Below are 19,870 nucleotides of genomic sequence, written 5' to 3'. Positions count from 1 at the left end.
TTTTTGCAATTTGTGGATAATTTTCTGTAACTTTTTGGTCTTTTTTATTATTTTCTGATTAACTAACTGTCAAAGTTAACTTTTATTCATAATTAAAGCTATATTATATCATTTTTAAAATTTAAAAATAATATTGCATAAAAAATAAATTTAGAATTTTAAATGTTATTGAATATATAAATTAGGGGCCCAAATGCCTTTTAACCCAAAATATAAACACCAGATTTTGTTTTTAAACTTAATATCCATGAAAAAAATTATAAAACAATTTGAAAATTATATAAATAAAAATGTTAATATGATATCGTAAAAATAAGAATATGCTTTTATTTATAATATGGAAAGTTGAAAAACTTTATGATATGGAAAAAAAGATGAGCATGACAAAAAAATATTTTCTAAAAAAAATTATTGAAACAAAATCATTGCCAAGCTTACTACACTGTTTCATGAACAGTAAAAATATTATATTTTGTTATATATAAGTCAAGCTAAGATTAGATATTCTTATAAATTTGTAATTGTGGTCCTATGATGATAATAGCTTTTCAGATCAAGTGAACAAATTAAAACCAATTAAAATTAAGAGAATAAAAATGTAATTTAAAATTAATTGAAAAATTATTGTAACAATTTTTTAAACTATAAACATGTGATTCTTATTTACTTGATTACCTTTTATTTTATTTCAGTATCTTCCAGGTATCGAATAAAATTTCAACGATGATGACAGATATTTTTACATGGAAAATGACAACAGAATGGAATCTGAGGACTGGGGTGTGGTTAAATCAACAAATTCACTATATTGCCCCCAACAAGAAAGAAATGTCAAAATTCAGTAAACAACTAATGAACTAATCATCATCAACTCGTCATGTTTTATCATGACACGATGTAAATTGTAAACCATTCATCTCGTGACTATAACTTATCTTCATACATAAGGAAAATATTTCAATATTGGATAGGTTGGGAAAAATAATAATAAAATATTTTAAATTATATAAATAATAATTTAATTCTTAAAATATAATAATTTTATTAAAGTCTTTAAGAAGTTTTGTATCAATAAATTCTAAATTAAAAAAATTATTTTATCTTTATTGATAAGTTTTAATTTCTTATTCAATTCTCATAATTTTTTAAATAAAAGTTATAATTAAGACTTGTTATATTGAGAACTTATTTTTCTATAACATAAATTATACTTGAAAATTCATGATTTATTGTTTAACTATTTCTATTCACAGAATAAAATTATTATTCTTAAAAAAAGTTATAATTAAGACTTGTTTTTTAATAATAAAAATTACAATTGATAAGTTGTGATTTCTTTTTAACTTTTGTGATTTACAAAACAAAAGTTGTTATTCATTAAGCAAAAATTGTGATTGAGACTTATTATTTTTAATAATAGTAAAATGATCTTTTCACTTTAGAATTTATTGGACATAGAAATCTTTAAGAACTTCAGTGAATTATGATATTTTGAGGGACCAAATTATTATTTATATAATTCAAGGTATTTTATTATCATTTTTTCTATTATATTCTGAATTAATTTTGAGCATAAATAAAATGATATATCTATATATATATATATATATATATATAATGCAAATAATCATGTCCCAAAAAAAGTAAAATAACTAAAGTTCATAGAGCAAGGGATCATACAAACACATGGCTCACAATGGTAATAAATAAACATGTAAATATTACTTTTAGTCAAAATTATGATTTAGTCACTTTATTTTTTCTTTTTCTTTTAAAATCTTAGTTTCATATAATTTCAATTTTATTTTAATATAGTCCCTTTACATTAAATACGGTTTTTGTGCTTTTAATTTGTTAGTTCTAATCTAGTCAATTAGTTTATTTTTAATTTCACTTTCATTTTTGCTTTCCTTTTATCTTATTCCATTTGATCATTAACTTTTGAAAAAATATTCAAACAAAATTTTCTCTTTAATATTATTAACTTAATATGCTTAATAGAAAACTTTTATGTGATTCATTTTAATAAAGGCTTAAATTAGAGTGATTTCCTTTCCTTGTTTTTCCCTTTTAGTTTTTGACCAAGAGAATATTAGAAAACTAATAAACTCTCACTTTGGGTCCTCTTATTTTGTCTAAATTATTATTTTAAAAGATCTAATTTTTCTTGGCCACGGACTCTAAAATTCAGGATCTAAGTTAAGCTTTTATAAACTCATACGTTGAAGACCAAATCTGTTAATGTTTTAAAAGAACTTTATAGTGATAACTTCTATTTTCTTTCACACGAAAAGGTTTATTCGATTTTATAAAAAATAAAAAAGGTTTATTCGGTTATATAAGAAAGCTAACTCCTTTGCAAGACAACTTGCATTCTTATGAAAACAGTTTGTTTTGTTTTATTATTATTATTTTTTTTGACGTAAAGTCAAGTGGACAAATATACATAATAAGATGAAAGAAAAGGAGGAAAAAAAAAACCTACAATAGCTATGGGAAAATAAAGATTGATTAAAGTCATCTAGTAACCATGTGGAGCTACACCAAGTAAAAGCCTTGTCACTAAATGAAAAAAATAGAGTAGTTATATCTTAGGTAAAAGTACTCACAAGTTACAATCAGTATCATCACTTAACTCAAAATAGAACAAATAAATGCCCAAGATCTGATAAATTCCCATTTCACCCCATTTAGAACTGTTGAATTCAATGAAGCGGGCTGCGAAAACATATGACCAAAAAGTTTGCCAATTTCACAAAAGGAGAATTTTTTTTTTTTTCAAGATAATACCTTGTAAGTGAACTCCATCTATCCGTTACAAATCCAGTGGCTACGATAATTGCTCCATTTCTTTTGAATTTTCGGTATTCAATTATCCATGGGTGTATGTTGGAACCTGTGCTAGATGAATTGTCCTGAGTGAAATGATCAACAATTCTAAAACCCAAAACAAAAACATCTGTCACCTATAAAAGATGTGCCTTCAGAAAGATCTTGAACTGAATTCCACTGACAAGCGACTTTAAGAAAAGTGATATGTTCATGAAATTTCCAATAAACCTAGTCTAGGGTAACAGTAGTCCCTTCATATAGAATCAGATTCTTTTTTTGACACAAACAAATGAAGTAAATTGTAGATGCACTCAAGGAGTGAAAAGTGCTCGTTCTTGACCAAAAATTTCATAATTGTCATGAGCCAATTGACAAAGCCCTAGTGAGCTATGTGTCATGAGGTAATAGAAAGATACAAAATTCAATCAATTATGTCAACATTTTGAATGCTACATAATTGCAAATGTTGACTTGATTGCTTTCTTATTATTTCATAGCGGCACATTCCATGCTTCTTGCATTAAATATGAGCCCTCCATGTTAAATTTGGACCAATATAAATAATTTATATTTTATTTTATTATTGCATTTTTAATATTTTAATATTTTTACTTTAATAGTAGCAGGATCTAAAATAAAGATTTTTTTCAACTATCATATTTTCAAAAAATAAATTAAAAATTTTATGTATGAGCTATCCCAATAAATTTTAAACAATTTAGATCTATTGAGTTCATGGTATTCATTAGGAAGAATGATATTTAAGTCTCAAAATAATGAATTTATTATTTATGATTATCAAGTCTTGATAAAATTTTCTGAAAAATCAAATATAAATATTAATTCAAATATCATAAATTTAAAATTTATAATACAAATAAAACATTTAAATTATAAAAATAATTCTCAATTTGCAATTGAGATTCTTTTTTACAATTGTTTGAATCAAATATTTACCACTTATCTTTTTAAAAAATTTATCGAAGACTTAACTATTATAAAATCATAATTTTAAAACTTTATTATCATTCTACCTATTCATCATTGTAGTGAGCACCCACCATCACATTCACTTTATTAGATTTTTAGACAATTATGAATATGAATATCAAATGTAATCAAATGCCTGGCCTTAGCCTTAAAAAAAAAAAAAGATATCAAATCCAATCTGTGCTAACTGCTACGTGTATAATACGACTTAGAATCACAATATAGCATTATTTGCGAGCATATACAAGATGTTCGATAATTTGAATCAATTCTAGTTGCCCATTTTGGGATTTTCTTTTAGTTTGATTTTAGTTTTTCTCCCACACAAAACAAAAGTTATATTTTTTTTTCACATACTCCATACTCCATCCATATTTCTTTCAATAAGTAGGCAATTAAATTGAAATATGAATGGTTCATATGTGTCTACAATAAATAATATGTCATGTAGCAGATAAATGCTTCAATTATATATTAAATACTAAATAATTTACATAATTGTTCAATTGAAAAATCAAAACCAATTGATTTAGAAATTAATATTTGTTACAAGGAAAATATAATAAAAATTTAAATATTGATTGTCATCAAAAATTAAAAAAAACTTAAATTAAACTTATTTAAATTGAATATAGAGTAAAATATAATGATCTCCTTTCCATTTTGCTAAAATTATAGAAACCTCCTCTATATTTTTAAAATATATACTTGAATCTAATTTTTAACTTCATTAAGAATATTTTGTTAAAGATTTTAAAATACTTAATTTTTTATTTATTATCAAATTAAAAGATATTCAATTATTAATTTAACCTTATGAGCTAATTGTCTACTCTCTCTCCCAATTTAAAAAAATTTAAATAATTAAGTATTTCAAAATTTAAATAAATAATTCAAAAAATTTTATTTCATTAAATTTTTTAATTACGTGATTGAATATTTTTAGCAATATAAATATGTTTACATAACTAAAAAATTTAAAACATAAGTAAAAAGTTAAAAAATATATGCTCCCTCCATTCAAAAATATAAGGCATTTTTTGAGTAGTTGGATATTTAAAAATATAAGGTATTTTTAATATTTTGATATATAATCATTGCCTTTTTTTTTCAAATGTATCCCTGTTGATAATGACTTTATATTTATTATAGGGTGTTTAATAGAAATAAATATGAAAAGATAGGGTTAGTTAGAAAGTATGTAACTATTTTATTGGGGGTGATATTTGATTAAAAATATCTTACATTTTTTAATAGAAAGAGTATATGATTTTTTGGATAATTTAAATGATTTTTAGAAAACATTTAAATTTAAAGAGGAGTGCTTTAGTCCAATACATGTAATATAATGATCAACTAATAATTAGATAAACGAATATAAAATTTTAAAAATAGAGAAAATATTTGTATTTTGCAACTATTTATATTATAAAAGATTCATATAAGTTTCAATAATAGAAATGAGGCATTTTTAAATAAAATAAAATAGAAAGAAGATCAGAACATTTTACTCTTAAATATATAAGTAATTTAGATTCATGAGATGATTTGTTTTCTTTCCGAACGCTTGTAGTTATGCAAAATTAAATGCTTGAGTAAAAATCAAAAATTAAAATGTCATGTATTAATTAATAAAAATAAAATAGATTCTTATTTATTATGGTACTTTGATGGTTATGAACTCTTTTCATTTTACTTTACAGATCACATTTATTATATTTCTATTTCAAATTTTTTATTTTCATTATTTTTAAAATTAGTTACATTTCATTATATATTATTTCTTCTGTGCATGGAAAAGAAAATCTAGTTACCAATAATCTATGATTTTATTACACCGCAAACAAAGACAAACCATTAAATTAAAAAAAAAAGTTTTAGGAAATTGATAATTTACCCATACCACAAACACAAACGGAAAGTAATTGACTAAGCAAGGCTACAAATGTGCGTTTGTCATTGGTGTGATCTGTCCTTAGCGTCAACATTTTCCCACCGCTTCTCTAACCATCAAAACCACCCTCCTCTTCTTCCTCTCTCTCACTCGCTCGCAAGTCACAGCCAAATTCCACTTTCTCTTCTTCTTCATCTTGGCCAATGGATCCTGTTAGTGTGTGGGGAAATACTCCCCTCAAAACCATCGACCCAGAAATCCACGACCTCATCGAGAAGGAGAAGCGTCGGCAATGTCGCGGCATCGAGCTCATTGCCTCTGAAAACTTCACCTCCTTCGCTGTCATCGAGGCTCTAGGAAGTGCCTTGACCAACAAGTACTCAGAGGGTATGCCCGGAAATCGCTACTATGGCGGGAATGAGTTCATCGATGAAATCGAGAGCCTGTGTAGGTCACGTGCTCTCCAAGCCTTTCACTTGGATCCTGCCAAGTGGGGTGTGAATGTGCAGCCTTATTCTGGTTCTCCGGCGAATTTCGCTGCCTACACGGCGGTGCTGGAACCTCATGATCGCATAATGGGTCTGGATCTTCCCTCCGGTGGCCATCTTACTCATGGGTACTATACTGCTGGAGGGAAGAAGGTATCTGCGACCTCGATTTACTTCGAGAGTCTTCCGTATAAGGTGAATTCAAGTACTGGTTATCTTGATTATGACAAGTTGGAGGAGAAGGCCTTGGATTTTAGGCCTAAGTTGATCATTTGTGGTGGAAGCGCGTACCCAAGAGACTGGGATTATGCAAGGTTCAGGGAGGTTGCAGATAAGTGTGGAGCTCTTTTGCTCTGTGATATGGCTCACATTAGTGGTCTTGTTGCTGCTCAGGTACGTCCATTTCTTGCTTTTCTTGTTACTTGAGTTGTGGTTTGGTTACTGTGCATGGCATTTGTTTCTTCTTTGGATTTCATTTGTTTAAATTTTCTATGACGTTCGATAGATCTTGTTACATGCAAAATGAGATTGTTATGTGACTTTTAGCAATATTTGTTTCTGTTTTTATTTTCCTCAACATTTTTTTGCTATTATGATTTTTTATGCATCGAAGTGGAATCTATAGACCCACTGAAAAGGGGTTCTCTATTTCGATCTTTCATGTTTTGTCAAAAAAAAGTAGAACAAGAGAAATGGTTGTTGTCTGTAGAAGTGATCTTTAATACGTAATAATTTAATCTTCCCTTTTGATTTTTTTTCCAATGTGATTTTGTTTTTTCTCTACACATGACGCAAATTTGGAAGTGGTTGTCTGTTCAAGATGTGTACTACTTTGTAAGATGTGCTACTTGTTAATTTTCATGTGGTAATTCCAGAATTACCTAGCATTTAGCAGATATGTTGATATGCATGGATCTTCTTGTTGAACAGTGTCACCCCAGTCTTTCTTCTTCACTTAATATAACCATATAAAGTTTAGACACAAGAAGTGTGTATTTTATAAGGTCTATATGGACTACAAGTTTGATAAACAGTAATCAGTACCTTACATTATTGATTTTGATTTATGATATACTGTTAAGGTCTATGTCTCAGAATATGTTAAACAAACATTGTTGATCTGTATTTCAGTGGTCTGACTGAGAAAAGTTATTTCTTATATGGGCTACAGGAAGCTAATAACCCTTTTGAGTATTGTGACTTAGTCACAACAACAACGCACAAGAGCCTGAGAGGTCCTAGATCTGGTATGATCTTTTACAGGAAGGGGCCAAAACCACCGAAGAAAGGCCAGCTTGAGGATGCAGTTTATGACTTTGAAGACAAGATCAACTTTGCTGTCTTCCCTTCCCTTCAAGGTGGTCCTCACAATCACCAGATCGGTGCTCTCGCCGTTGCCCTGAAACAAGCCATGTCACCTGGCTTCAAGGCCTATGCCAAGCAAGTTAAGGCAAATGCAGTTGCCATTGGAAATTACTTGATAGGCAAAGGCTATAGCATTGTCACTGGAGGAACTGAGAATCATCTTGTTTTGTGGGATCTGAGGCCTCTTGGTTTGACTGGTAAGTAAGTGAACTTATGCCTAACTAAAGAACAAAAGAACAAGTCAAACTAAATCTTGTTCAACTTTATGTCTATGAAGGCATCAGTTTTTTTAATGAAATTTTTGTCACTGCTTAAGTAAGTGAACTTATGCCTAACTGAAGGAGAAAAGAGAATATAAAATTAAGTGAACTTATGCCTATGAAGAAGAAAAGAGAAGATAAAATTAAGTGAACTTATGCCTAACTTATGCGATTTTTTTGTGCTGCTTGAGGTTCCTTCAGGCAATAAGGTGGAAAAAGTTTGTGATCTCTGTAACATCACAGTGAACAAAAATGCTATTTTTGGTGATAGCAGTGCCTTTGCTCCTGGAGGAGTAAGAATTGGTAAGTACTCATTTTTTTTAACTTGAATCTGCTATTGGAAGATCCAGCTTATGTGTAGCAATAGAAAATGTAAGATTTTGGAGTCTCAAAACTAACCTCCGGTGACTATAGACTTCTCTTCAAACCACATGTGGGAATGGATCTGGGTTAGAGTCACGAGAGAATGTGGGAATGAACCTTGGATGGATTTTCACACTAGATACACCGAGAGAGAATGATGAGCAGAGCAAAGAGAGGGAGAATTTTTCAGTCGTCTGTTTTGAATGATGTAAAACCACCCCATATATCATGACAGAAATTTAGACAGTTACATAACTGCTCCTTCTTCTGGTAACCACCACCACCATAATTAAATAGATAATTATGTAACTTAAATTGGACCTCTGCTCGCTTGGCCCAATCCATCAAGGTTGTAGTCCAACAGAAACCAATAGCATTCTTATAGAATCATGTTATAAAGTATTGTTAGTAGAAAGTAGAAACTTTACTGAACCTGCATTACTTCTGGCTGAGCTAGAAGCCCAAATTGAAAATTCTGTAGATGGTTAAATTTTATTCTGCTAGAATTTAGTGGATACAACTTATGCACCGTGACATTGCCACTTGCCAAACCAAAATATGAAAAACAGTGACTATGCTTTGTTTGCTCTTACGTGTGCTCTTTCATTATGGTATATCTTCAAAATGCTCATCTATAGGTCTCTGTCACTAGGTATGGTCATGTCTATAATTTGTTCTGATCTCAGTTGATTGTTGAAGTAGATATTCTAAATCACTTCACTTGAAGGTTGAGATAGAGAAAGAGAGGGAGAAGAGGACCAATTCATGGAAGACTCATGGCATAGATGAGTCTCATCTTTCCTTCTCTTTCTCTCTCTGAATTTTAGGTGAAGTAAACTTCAGTGGATCTTGGTTTGTTGTTTGTTTTGCCTTCATTTTACTCAAAGTAACTGACGAAAGTGTCGATTCACAGGAACTCCTGCCATGACATCTAGAGGCTTGCTTGAGAAGGACTTTGAGAAGATTGGCGAGTTCCTTCACCGTGCAGTGTCTCTCACACAGGAAATCCAAAAGCAGCATGGCAAGCTTTTGAAGGACTTCAACAAAGGCTTGGTGAACAATAAGGCTATTGAAGAACTGAGAGCTGATGTTGAGAAATTTTCATCCTCATTTGAGATGCCTGGCTTCCCGGCATCAGAGATGAAGTACAAGGATTAAGTTGGATCATATAAACCCCTGATATTCCTTCCTCTTATATGTTTCTTGTAGGTTAGCTGGGGTTTATTTTTATTTTTTTTTTCCTTTTCAATTTATATTGAAGCTCTCTGTCTTGTCTTTGATTTCTTGTTTTGTAAGCCAAATATCGTGTTTTCAATAACAACCAAAGCAAAAATATAATTTAGATGCAAATGGGTTTTGCCTAAAAATTTTGAACGTCCAGGAAGTTGGCAAATATTTCAGGTTTGAATTGTTATTGTCATGTGAAAAAAAGTTCAAATTTTTTAAATAAATGAATAATTTGTATGACTCAGTGGCGAATGGGGGCAAGGGCCTCCAATATTCCTTTGGAAAAATTTTAAACTTTTAGTTGTAAAAAACATTAAATTAGATTGGCCCCCTCACTTCATGTTTTAGCTTCAATTCCCCCCCCCCAATTATCCCCTGGATTCTTCATAGTGTATGTATATACTTAATTTGGTTTTAATCTACTGAGTTTGGTACGTGTCACTTTTACTGCAGAGCTAAGCTATGATATATGAAGAAGGTCTAAGAAGCTACTTTACTATATGCTGATGATATCTGTGGTGGGTTTGCTTCAAGCGGTATAGCCTTGACAACAAATGCTTGGCAAAGACAACTTCAGGTGTTTTTTCTGTTTCACGCAACCATCTTAACACTGTTGAAAACGAGCTGCTAGCTTCACGCTGGATCCCCAATGGAATGAGAGTGATATTCACTTCAGACGCAAATGTTGTCTTGGTTGCTAAAAGGATCTCAAAACATATTTAACTCTACATGTTGGTTTGAAGCTGCAAAAAATAGGTTTCCTTTGTCATTTCCATTCTCGCTCACGTGTCCCCCTACTATATAAACCTGCTGTAAAAATTTTGAGCTCATTTTGTAATTGTTCACTATAAAGTACTGTTGTACTGAGGACTATAAAAAATTACTAAGATTGTTGGCGGGCTGATGTTTCTTGAATTAATTTCCAAGTATTTCATAGTGGGAAGTTTATGGATAAATCAACTGACCTGAATTCGAGAGTTTATTGTTCTCTGACACGGCCTTGGTCAAATTAGTCAAGGGTCCATTGGTGAACACTGTAATCTTAGACCCTTGTTTGATTGTTGGCAATAGCGGTTGTCTAAGTTCAGGGTGATCAGTGTCCCTGGAGACCTCCAAACTCTGCAGTTTTCTGCAGTATACTTGGTTCAAAAAATTCAAGGGATCTAAGGCCCTTTGGATATTAAAAACTGCTTTTAAGGTCCAATATATTTTGAATTGTTTCTACAAGAACAAAGCCCTCAAATACAAATATGTTTCTTGATGAAAAGATGCATTTGCCCTTAACCACACAAATTATATATGACAAATAGATATTGTGTTGTTTGTATATGGATTTTGTCATGTTCTTAACGGACATTGTGTTGTATATACATTTAAGAAATTTGTATATCATTATTCAATTTAATCACACAAATTATGTATATAATAAATAGACATTGTGTTATTCACATATGAACATTGTCATATTTTTTTATTGACAACATGTTTTACATACACCTAAAAAACTTATATATTATTGTTTAACTTAATTAAATAGATTATATATAATAAATGGTTATTGTATTATTCATGTATGGATCTTGTTATATGTTTTATGGATATTGTGTTGTACATACACATGAAAAGCTTGTATATTTGGGGCAAATATATCTTATTACAAAGAAACATATTTGCATTTGAGCCCTCTGGGTTTACAGAAACAATTCAAAATATATTAAGCCTTAAATGCGATTTTTTCCATTCTAAGGAGTTTAGGTGCGATCCTCCCAAAATTTAGATTCATCCATTTTTTTCATTCTACCTTTTTAAGAATTAATATTTTTTTATTTATCAATGTATTTTATATTAGTAATCTACTTTTTTTTAAAAAAATGTAATTTTAAGTTTAATTTTTTCTCAAAAATATCAAATTAGTCAAAGAAATATATAATAAAAGTCATGTCCATTTGTCATTATACATCTTAACTAGTGTTTAAATTAAATCATCTAAATAATTTTTAATTTATTCAACTGATTTCTAAAAAAAACAATCTAAACATAATCATGTTACAGTTATAAACTTTTATCATCACCTCAGTTCAGTTGACTTTGATCTTGGTTGGGGATTTTTTAATCCATAAACACAACCTTGGTCATTATAACTTTTTGATTGGAAACAACTCAATGTGCGTAATTTTGTAACTCAATAATGTGAATAAACTAAGGGAATTGAATTATTTTAAGTTAAAGTTTTGAGATTAAATCATTTCATTGAGATAAATTTCAAACAATACAAATTATGTTTTCCCAAGTAAAACGATAAAAAAAAAATGTAGAATATTTAATAGAGTTTTAGCTTAATTAGTGGTTAGTACTTTTTGTAATTAAAAGATTCGAAGTTTGAACCTCAATTGGAGTAAAACTAAAAGTTAGAACTACAGGCGTAATATTCCTAAAAAAATTAAAATTCGGACACTTGAAGCAATTGTTTAATGTTTACCACGGGATTAAATTAAGGTGTATTTATGATTAATTAGGAGAAGCTTTGAAATTGTTTTTGGCGGTGGCTTATAAATAAGCCCTAAAACAAAACAAAATGGAGGGGATCATGGGGGAAAGGTTTTGGGCCGCTAGGGTTCGTCTCTATGATGTGTAATTGGTTCTATAAATACATTATCCTCAATGAGTTGGTTTTTGTTAGAATTCTCTGAAGAAATTGAAAAAGAAAGGAGGTTAGGTTAAGCTTTCTCATTCTATTTATATCATATTGATTGAATTATTCTATTTTTGAATTCTTATTAATTGTAATCTCTACCTTTTTCTTTCATTTTTACATATGCCGTTTTTGTATCTATATCGAGCAGATAGAGTTTTGATTCTTGGGCTGTAATTTGGATTGGTGAATATGGATTTCGGTTTTAAAGATTCTTTGGTAGTTTTCTGACTTTGACATTGGGCCAGAGTGTTGAGCCTCGAAGATCATCACAGCCTCAGGAATTTGTAGATAACAATTTTATGAGTTACTCAACCGTATCAAAAACAAAGGATAACAATTTCAAAAGATAATATTACAAACCCATATAAAAAAATTATTTACAAAAAAGTTCCATGAACATGTGAAAACGCAGTCGGGTTCAATGAGACTTTATTGTAATTAATTTATCATATAAAATGATAAAAATAACTTCAAACCCTTGCACATTTGACCTCTATTGACCGACCACTTGTGGTTGTTGACTAGCCAAAAATATTTTTAATGAATTATTTGCATTTTAATATTTACAAGTCAAACATTACAAATCTCCAAGTAAATCTTCAAAACTTCTTATATGTACAAATTGATTTCTAATAATATTAATAGGTTGATATTTACAAGTTAATTTTACAGATTTACAAATTAAACTTCTTAATTTAAAAGTTTAACTTATAAATTTGCTAGTTGACTTGTAAATATAAGAAATTTTACTTGTAAATCATAAATGTTTACTTGTTAATACATGATGTTTGGCTTGTAATATTAAAGTATTAATGTTTTAACAAAAATATTTTTAAAAAATTATTTTTTATTGGTCAATGCCCACGAGTGACCGATCAATGACCGTTGGTGGTAGGTCAACATTAGTTAAATGATTGAGAATCTAAGGATTTGTGTTATTTTATATGATAAATTAAACACAATTAAGTTTCATAGAATTTGAGTATGTCTTCACAAATTTGTAGAACTTATATATAAATAAATTTTTTATGTGATTTGTTTATAATTTTCCCATTTCAAAATGTATAGCAATATTAACATTACATATTTTTGGATTAAGAGATAAAAATATCTCAAAAGTTTTTCAAATAAATAATTAGTACTCTTATCGATCAAAAGGAGCAATATTACTTTGGAAGTGGTAAAAGTGGCACGGTGTCACCTTTTCAACCCCTAACTAACATTGATTAACATAATTCTGAGAAACTCTTCGCGCTGGCAATCATGACTGAGTGAGAGGGATTGGGATGAGAAGAATAGAGAAATCAAAAGAAGCAAATTGGAGAACTCCACATTCAATCCGAACTAATAATGGCTTATCCCTTCCCATTCACTTTTGAAGTTATTGTTAAGCTAACTCCGATTAAACTTCAATTTGTAGAGCAAACCCCTTAGGAGGCTTTCTCATGCAGAAGCAATGTGACTCTCTTGGACTTCAATTAAACTTCCACATTCAACCCCAACCAGTAATGGCTTTCTCACACCATGGGTAAGTAAACGAAATGGGTAGAAAATTTCTCAGCGCCGTGGGTTCTCTCTTACGAAGGGTTTGCAACTTTGTAAAAGGATATAGGTTGTTAAATGTGATCGACCCACTAACTAAGTAATTTCACTGGGAAAATGCAAAGCAGAATCAATGGAAACACACACCAAAATCCCACTTTAAAAAACACATGATTTAACAAAATATCAAATAAGTAGTCATATAAACACAAACATGGCTGCATTAGACTCATACACTAATCGAAAATACAAACGAGGTTTGAGAGAGAGTGAAACTCGAACACCTTGCTCCAATACACTCTTACTCTTTCCTACGCACTTCTTGCAACTCTTCTTTGCAAGACTTATGAAGAGGCAGTGGTGAAGCCACATATATGCGAAGGGCAATATGGCCCCCTCATTTGGAGAAAATTATATATTAGAATGCAAGTTTATATAATTTTTATCTCTCTCTGATTTTTTTTAAATACATTTTGCACCCTTTACTTGGAAGAAATTACATGTTAGGGTACAGAGTTTTTATATTTTTACCTCCTTCTTTTCATATTTTGCACTCTTTATCTTGATGTTTCAAATTCTAAACCCATCGTGTCTTAGATAACTATAAGATAATTGTTCAAAGATTCTAAAATATAAAAATATAGCAAAAAATTATTAACTATATAATTATTTATTTTTTAAAAAAATTAATATTTAAATACTTTTGCCCCTCCTAACTGGCTCTGACACTAAAGAGGCGAGTGCCTTTTATACTCTGAATCGGAACATTGTATCGATTAGCTTGTAAGAATGTACATTGAATGTAAATTTGGGTATTGAAAAAATTCATTTGCACGATTGATCTCATTTGGGAAGTAAAAACAGAAAATACCAAGTTGTAAAATCCCTAGGGTGGCTGCAGACAAAGGGTTTTCTTTCGTATTCTTTGTCTACTTATTGTTAAGCGACTTTGATTAAACTTCCACATTCGACCCAAAACCGGCAGAGTTTCTTCATTCTATTTGCTATGCATAAGAAATAATCATATGAATCTTCTGAGTTCCATTTGCTGTCACTTGGCTTGCCACGTTAGAATTTCAAAAAAAAAAAAAAACGACATTACCTCACCTATAACACTTCTTAGACGGCATTGATTCTTTTAAAATGTAAAAGCACTAGTTCTCTTTTAACCCTATTTTTTTTAAAAAAAAAAGTTGATTTGAAAACAAATATGGCTTATCAATTAAATATAAATTTCCATAAATAAAGTTGTCTTGTCTTTAATTTATTGTTTCGTAAGCCACATATCATGTTTTCAATAACAATAAAAACAAAAATATATTTTGTATGCAAAACGGTTTTGCCTAAGATTTTTAAGTCTCTAAGTATTATCAGGTCTGAGTAGGTTTTAGAAAATATTTCAAGTTTAAATTGCTGCTTGTCATTTAAAAAGGTTAAAATATTTTTTCATAATAAAAAATTTAGATAAGTTGGGTCTTATGACTCATTAGAGATAGGGTATGCTTTTAAACTCAATAAATACTTATAAAAGTACTAACAAATCGCCCAACAATAAAATCATCACATTAACAATGTGATTTGATTATATAACATTGTAAGTTGTAAGTTAAATCTTTGTTAATTAGATCAATTTTTGTTGGTAAAAAAGTTAAAATTTTTGGATAAGCTAAAAAGCTGACTCAATGGTTGCGCTGAGTGTGCAAAACTGATGCTTATACATCGCTTAAGTGAGCGCTGAGTGTCCAAAACTGATGCTTATACATCGGTTAAGTGACTTTCACACGCTAGCTTAAGCGAGTCTGATAAAAAAAGATTGGAATGAATGCATTGAGTTTGTTTAATTTTATTAAAGAGTTAAACTATATGGTTAAAAACATCTAGAATCCTAAACTCATTTTAATTTACACTAATATAATTAGTGTAAATGAGCCCAAAAGGGAAGGGGGAATTAAGCTAACTAAAATTTTTAATAAATAATGCTTAATCTAAATGAGATAAAGGAAGGAAGCATATTACTAAGTAAAATTTATAGCTTCTTGACTTGGACCATTTTAATTCTTACGTTTCTCAATTCAAAATGACAGTTTTTTTATTTATAACTTTTTAAAATTGAAACAACTCAATCCATGTATTTTTTTTTTAACCCAAGAAAGTGAATAAACTAAAAGGATATATTATAAGTTAAAGTTTAATTATGGATTAAATTAATAATTGAGATAAATCAAACATGAAAAATTATATTTTCCCAAAATAAAATGATAAAAATATTGAAATGTAGAATATTTAATAGAGTGCTAGCATAATTAATACTACTTAGTATTCATTTAATGAATAAAAGATTCAAAGTTTTAACCTGACTTGGAGTAAAACTAAAAGTTAGAACAAAAAGGTGTAACATTTCTTAAAAAATTTTATATTCGGTCAGTTGAAGCAGTTGTTTAATGTTTGTCATGGGATTAAATTATGGTGAATTTATGATTAAGTAGGAAGAGCCTTTTTTATTATATGAAAAAATTTGAGTTGGGTTCGGGACTGACTTACGAAAATACTGACAAAGTTTTTTTTTTTTAATAATGCTGAAAACATTCATTAAAAACTAAAAGCACATTGAAAATGTTTTGTTTTTTTGTTTTTTGGCGATGGCTTCGAAATAAGACCGAAAACAAAACAAAATGGACGGGATGGAGGAAAGGTTTTGGGCCGCCGAGGTTCGTCTCTATTATGTTCTTGGGTGTTATTCTTCGGCTCGTTAAAGGTTTTGGGCAGATTAAGTTTTGATTCTTGGGCTGTGTGATTTGGATTGACTAAGATGGATTTCATATTTTAAGGTAGGAGTGTTCAATTTATGTCGATCTTAATTAGCTTGATTATATTTTGACCATATCAAGAAGGTATTCATCCTGACCCAAAAACAATTGAGAGGGGACAGGACACGAGATTGCCTTCGGGGCATCCTGTTCCGTCCCAAATATTATTTATATATATATATATATATTAATTTTTTATTTTAAAAATATGTATTAAAAATATTAATTATATTAATATAATATATATATATATATATATATATCAGTTATATCAAATATAGTTTCAATGCATGCAATTTTTATTTAAAATTAATTTTTTTATATTGATAATTTTAATGACACAGAGCAAGCAATACAGGATAATGTATTTCTTTATAATATATTAATTATATTAATATAATTTATTCTTATATCTATCTATTTAATAAATTTTATCTATATCTTATTTGTTGCTTTATTTTTGAAAGAGTAATAAGCTTAGCATATCTCAGTTAAAGAAGAAGAACAATAACTTGATGTTTTGTGATTCTTATAGTCTAGATATCATTTATAATTACTATCATAATGTTATACACTTATAGTTGTGATTAATATAATTTAATAATTAACTTTAAATTGTTGTGATTTATGTACTCGTATTGTTTTAATTTTAAACTTAATAAATTATGTAAGTTAAAATTTTAATGAATATTATCATCTAAACCTTTCTTCTATATCGTTTAATTTATCAGGATAGTGGGATATCCTGATCTCATCCTAATCCAATCCCAATTTTTAATGAAATGGACGACTTTCAAGATAGAATGGGACACAAAATAAAAATTTAGTCTCAGTCTTTTTTCAGGACGAGACATGGGACAAGGATGTCTCAATCCTGTCATGTCTCGTGAACACCCCTATTTTAAGGTTCTATGCTAGTTTTTTAACTTTGACATTGGGCCAGAGTGTTGGCCCCAATCATTGAGTTGAGCGAGTTAAGTACCCTGTCTAGTCTAAAATATAAATAATTTTTAATGTTATACCAACAAATTCCTAATAAAGTCCACATTCTCATAAAAAAATGTACTTTCTCTAATCCAAAATACAATCATTTTCCTTCAACTAATCTTGGTTCACAATATAAGCAACCTAGTATGTATAAATTTTTTCCCAATTTACCCCTATTTATTAACCTTGTTTCTTATATAAAGTTATCATTCACTTATCACAAAGTATATTGGCAATTGAGATTGAGGATAAAGGAAAAAATTATACATTTTTATCAGAATGATAACTTTATCGGTATGCAGATTTTTCCTAAAATTTGCTTATATTAATTTTAGATAGGAGGGAGTATATTATTTTTTTCTTTTTATTCCAATCTAAATTACTAATGTACTTCATGATGAGTAAGAGATAAATTTATATAAAGATCTAGGTTAATAAATATAAGCAGTAAAATAGGGGGAAAAATTTTACATGAACTAGATTACTTATATTTTGAACTAAAATTAGTTATGAGAAAATGCTTGTATTTTGAATTGGAGTGAGTATATATGATGTAAAACTCAAATTACAAAAAAAGGTAACACCTGCTTCAAGGAAAAATAAAATTTAAAAGACAAAAATTGATATAAATATAAAAAAGAAAACAAGAAATATAAAAAAATAAGTAACATATTTTGAAGTTGTAAAGTCATTCTTGATCAACATGTTGCCGCCATCTTCAAAGTCTACTGCTTTGTTCTGTGGCCACAAGTCCACAACCTCTAATTGTTAAGAGTAGAGAAGACGGGGAAAGATCTAAAGAGGAAAAGAAGGAAGGAAAAGGCTTGTAAAACCAATTTAAGTTTTGATTTACTTTTTAATGATTGATTTATGTTTCTTAATATTATAAGGTAGATTAGAGACTTGAGAAAAGTTAAAAGTGGCTGAAATATTTTGCTTCATGATAAAAAGTAAAAACAAAGAAAAGTGAGTGAAAGTACATAGAAAGGGGCAAGTGTATGTGAGAAAGACTTGGTCACATTTTGAAACCAAATTAACTAGTTTGTCCTCTCCTACAACTTTTAACAGGTAAAACACTTTTTTAATATTCTTTTCAAATTACCCTAATTAATTTCATAGTTTTTTCTCACACTATATTTTTTTAATATCTTATTTACGTACTTCATGTTGACCATTTCAAGACTCCACGATTTTTAATCATAAAGGTAAAATAAAGAAATTTATCTAGAATAAAAAGGAATGAGTGGACAGGAAAACATCACTTTAATTTATTAGAGAATGTTATTTACATGATATAATTTCCTCCTGACAACTTCATTCAAAAACCCTATTAAATATATAAAAAAATTTAATATAAACATTTCTACTTAATGTTAAGTAAATTCTCTTCTAATATTAACACAACCGTAATGAACTATCATAAATTTGAACCTCCAATACACCATAATTCATATCCTAAAGTTTTCACAATTTCTTTGTTACTTTGTATGAATACCTTTCTATTCAACATATTTATTTTACTTAAACTTGTGTTTCCAACTCTATTTTAACATGCACAACCTTTTTTTGATTTTTTTGTTGAATATACATAACTATACTTTAAGCAATAACATTTACATATAGACCACATTTAATCACTCAATTGATTCATATCTCCGTTATCACACATTTCAATGAATAGCTTGTATACATCAAAGTTCAAATTACAATACCAATCTCTTCAAGTCTCTTTTAAAAAATTTCCAAAAACTACAATCAAACTTTTCTGTACGTTTGGATTAAATATTATTTTAAAATTTTAAAAAGATATGCAATATAAGAAATTAAAAGAGATAAGCTAATTAAATGAATGAAATGAAATAAAAAATAAAAACGCTGCTGAGAAGTGAGAACTGTGAGTGGAGAAGCAACTCATTAATAAAAAAAATTAAAAAAGGGTGATTGAACATTGAAGTAAAATTGGAATTGGAAGAATGTAAAATTATAAAAGGAGGATGACAAAGAGATCCTAAAAGAATTAATTAATTTAAGTTAGGTTTTAAGTATTAAATTTAAAAAATTTATAATTCAATTTTTTAATTTTACAATTATGTTGTGATAAATTTATAATTTATTTTTTAAAATTTAACATGATTGAAAAAAAAAAAAGTATTTTCTCTATTAAAATTTGAAATATAAATTATAAATTCATCACAATGATATTACAAAATTAAAAAAATTAAATTATAAATTTTTTAAATTTAATATTTAAAATTTAATTTAAATTAATTGATAATTTTATGAACTCTCCTTTGTTGTCCCGATTGTAATTGTAAATACCAAAAAAGTTGAAGAAAATTCGGTGGTGGGTTGTGGTTCGGTTTGAGACTCAAGAGCAAGGCAACTTGTCCTCTGTCCACGTGCAGCTTCTACGTGCCCCT

The 19,870-nt window shown here is 28.8% G+C and overlaps 1 protein-coding gene across 4 annotated transcripts; it reads left to right on the top strand.

The window, feature by feature from the left end:
* The first annotated feature begins 5,806 nt into the window (after positions 1 to 5,806).
* On the top strand, positions 5,807 to 10,334 carry LOC129320785 (serine hydroxymethyltransferase 4-like). Of its 4 annotated transcripts, none has more exons than XM_054966385.1 (5): positions 5,807 to 6,597; positions 7,376 to 7,766; positions 8,031 to 8,132; positions 9,106 to 9,337; positions 9,873 to 10,334. In XM_054966385.1, the coding sequence occupies exons 1-5, from the start codon at positions 5,920 to 5,922 to the stop codon at positions 9,883 to 9,885; spliced, it is 1,416 nt and encodes a 471-aa protein (XP_054822360.1). In that variant the 5' UTR covers positions 5,807 to 5,919; the 3' UTR covers positions 9,886 to 10,334. The 4 variants fall into 4 exon arrangements, 3 of the variants coding, with proteins under 3 accessions (XP_054822360.1, XP_054822359.1, XP_054822358.1); XR_008595827.1 differs by having other exon boundaries at positions 5,808 to 6,597; positions 9,106 to 9,401; XM_054966384.1 differs by having other exon boundaries at positions 5,808 to 6,597; positions 9,106 to 9,350.
* The last annotated feature ends 9,536 nt before the right edge of the window (positions 10,335 to 19,870 follow it).

The sequence above is a fragment of the Prosopis cineraria genome, unplaced genomic scaffold (assembly GCF_029017545.1).
Source record: "Prosopis cineraria cultivar Desert tree isolate PC_DT_omini unplaced genomic scaffold, ASM2901754v1 PC9, whole genome shotgun sequence".
NCBI lineage: Eukaryota > Viridiplantae > Streptophyta > Magnoliopsida > Fabales > Fabaceae > Prosopis > Prosopis cineraria.
Note: the sequence above shows the minus strand (reverse complement) of the source record. Positions and strands in the feature narration are given on the sequence as shown.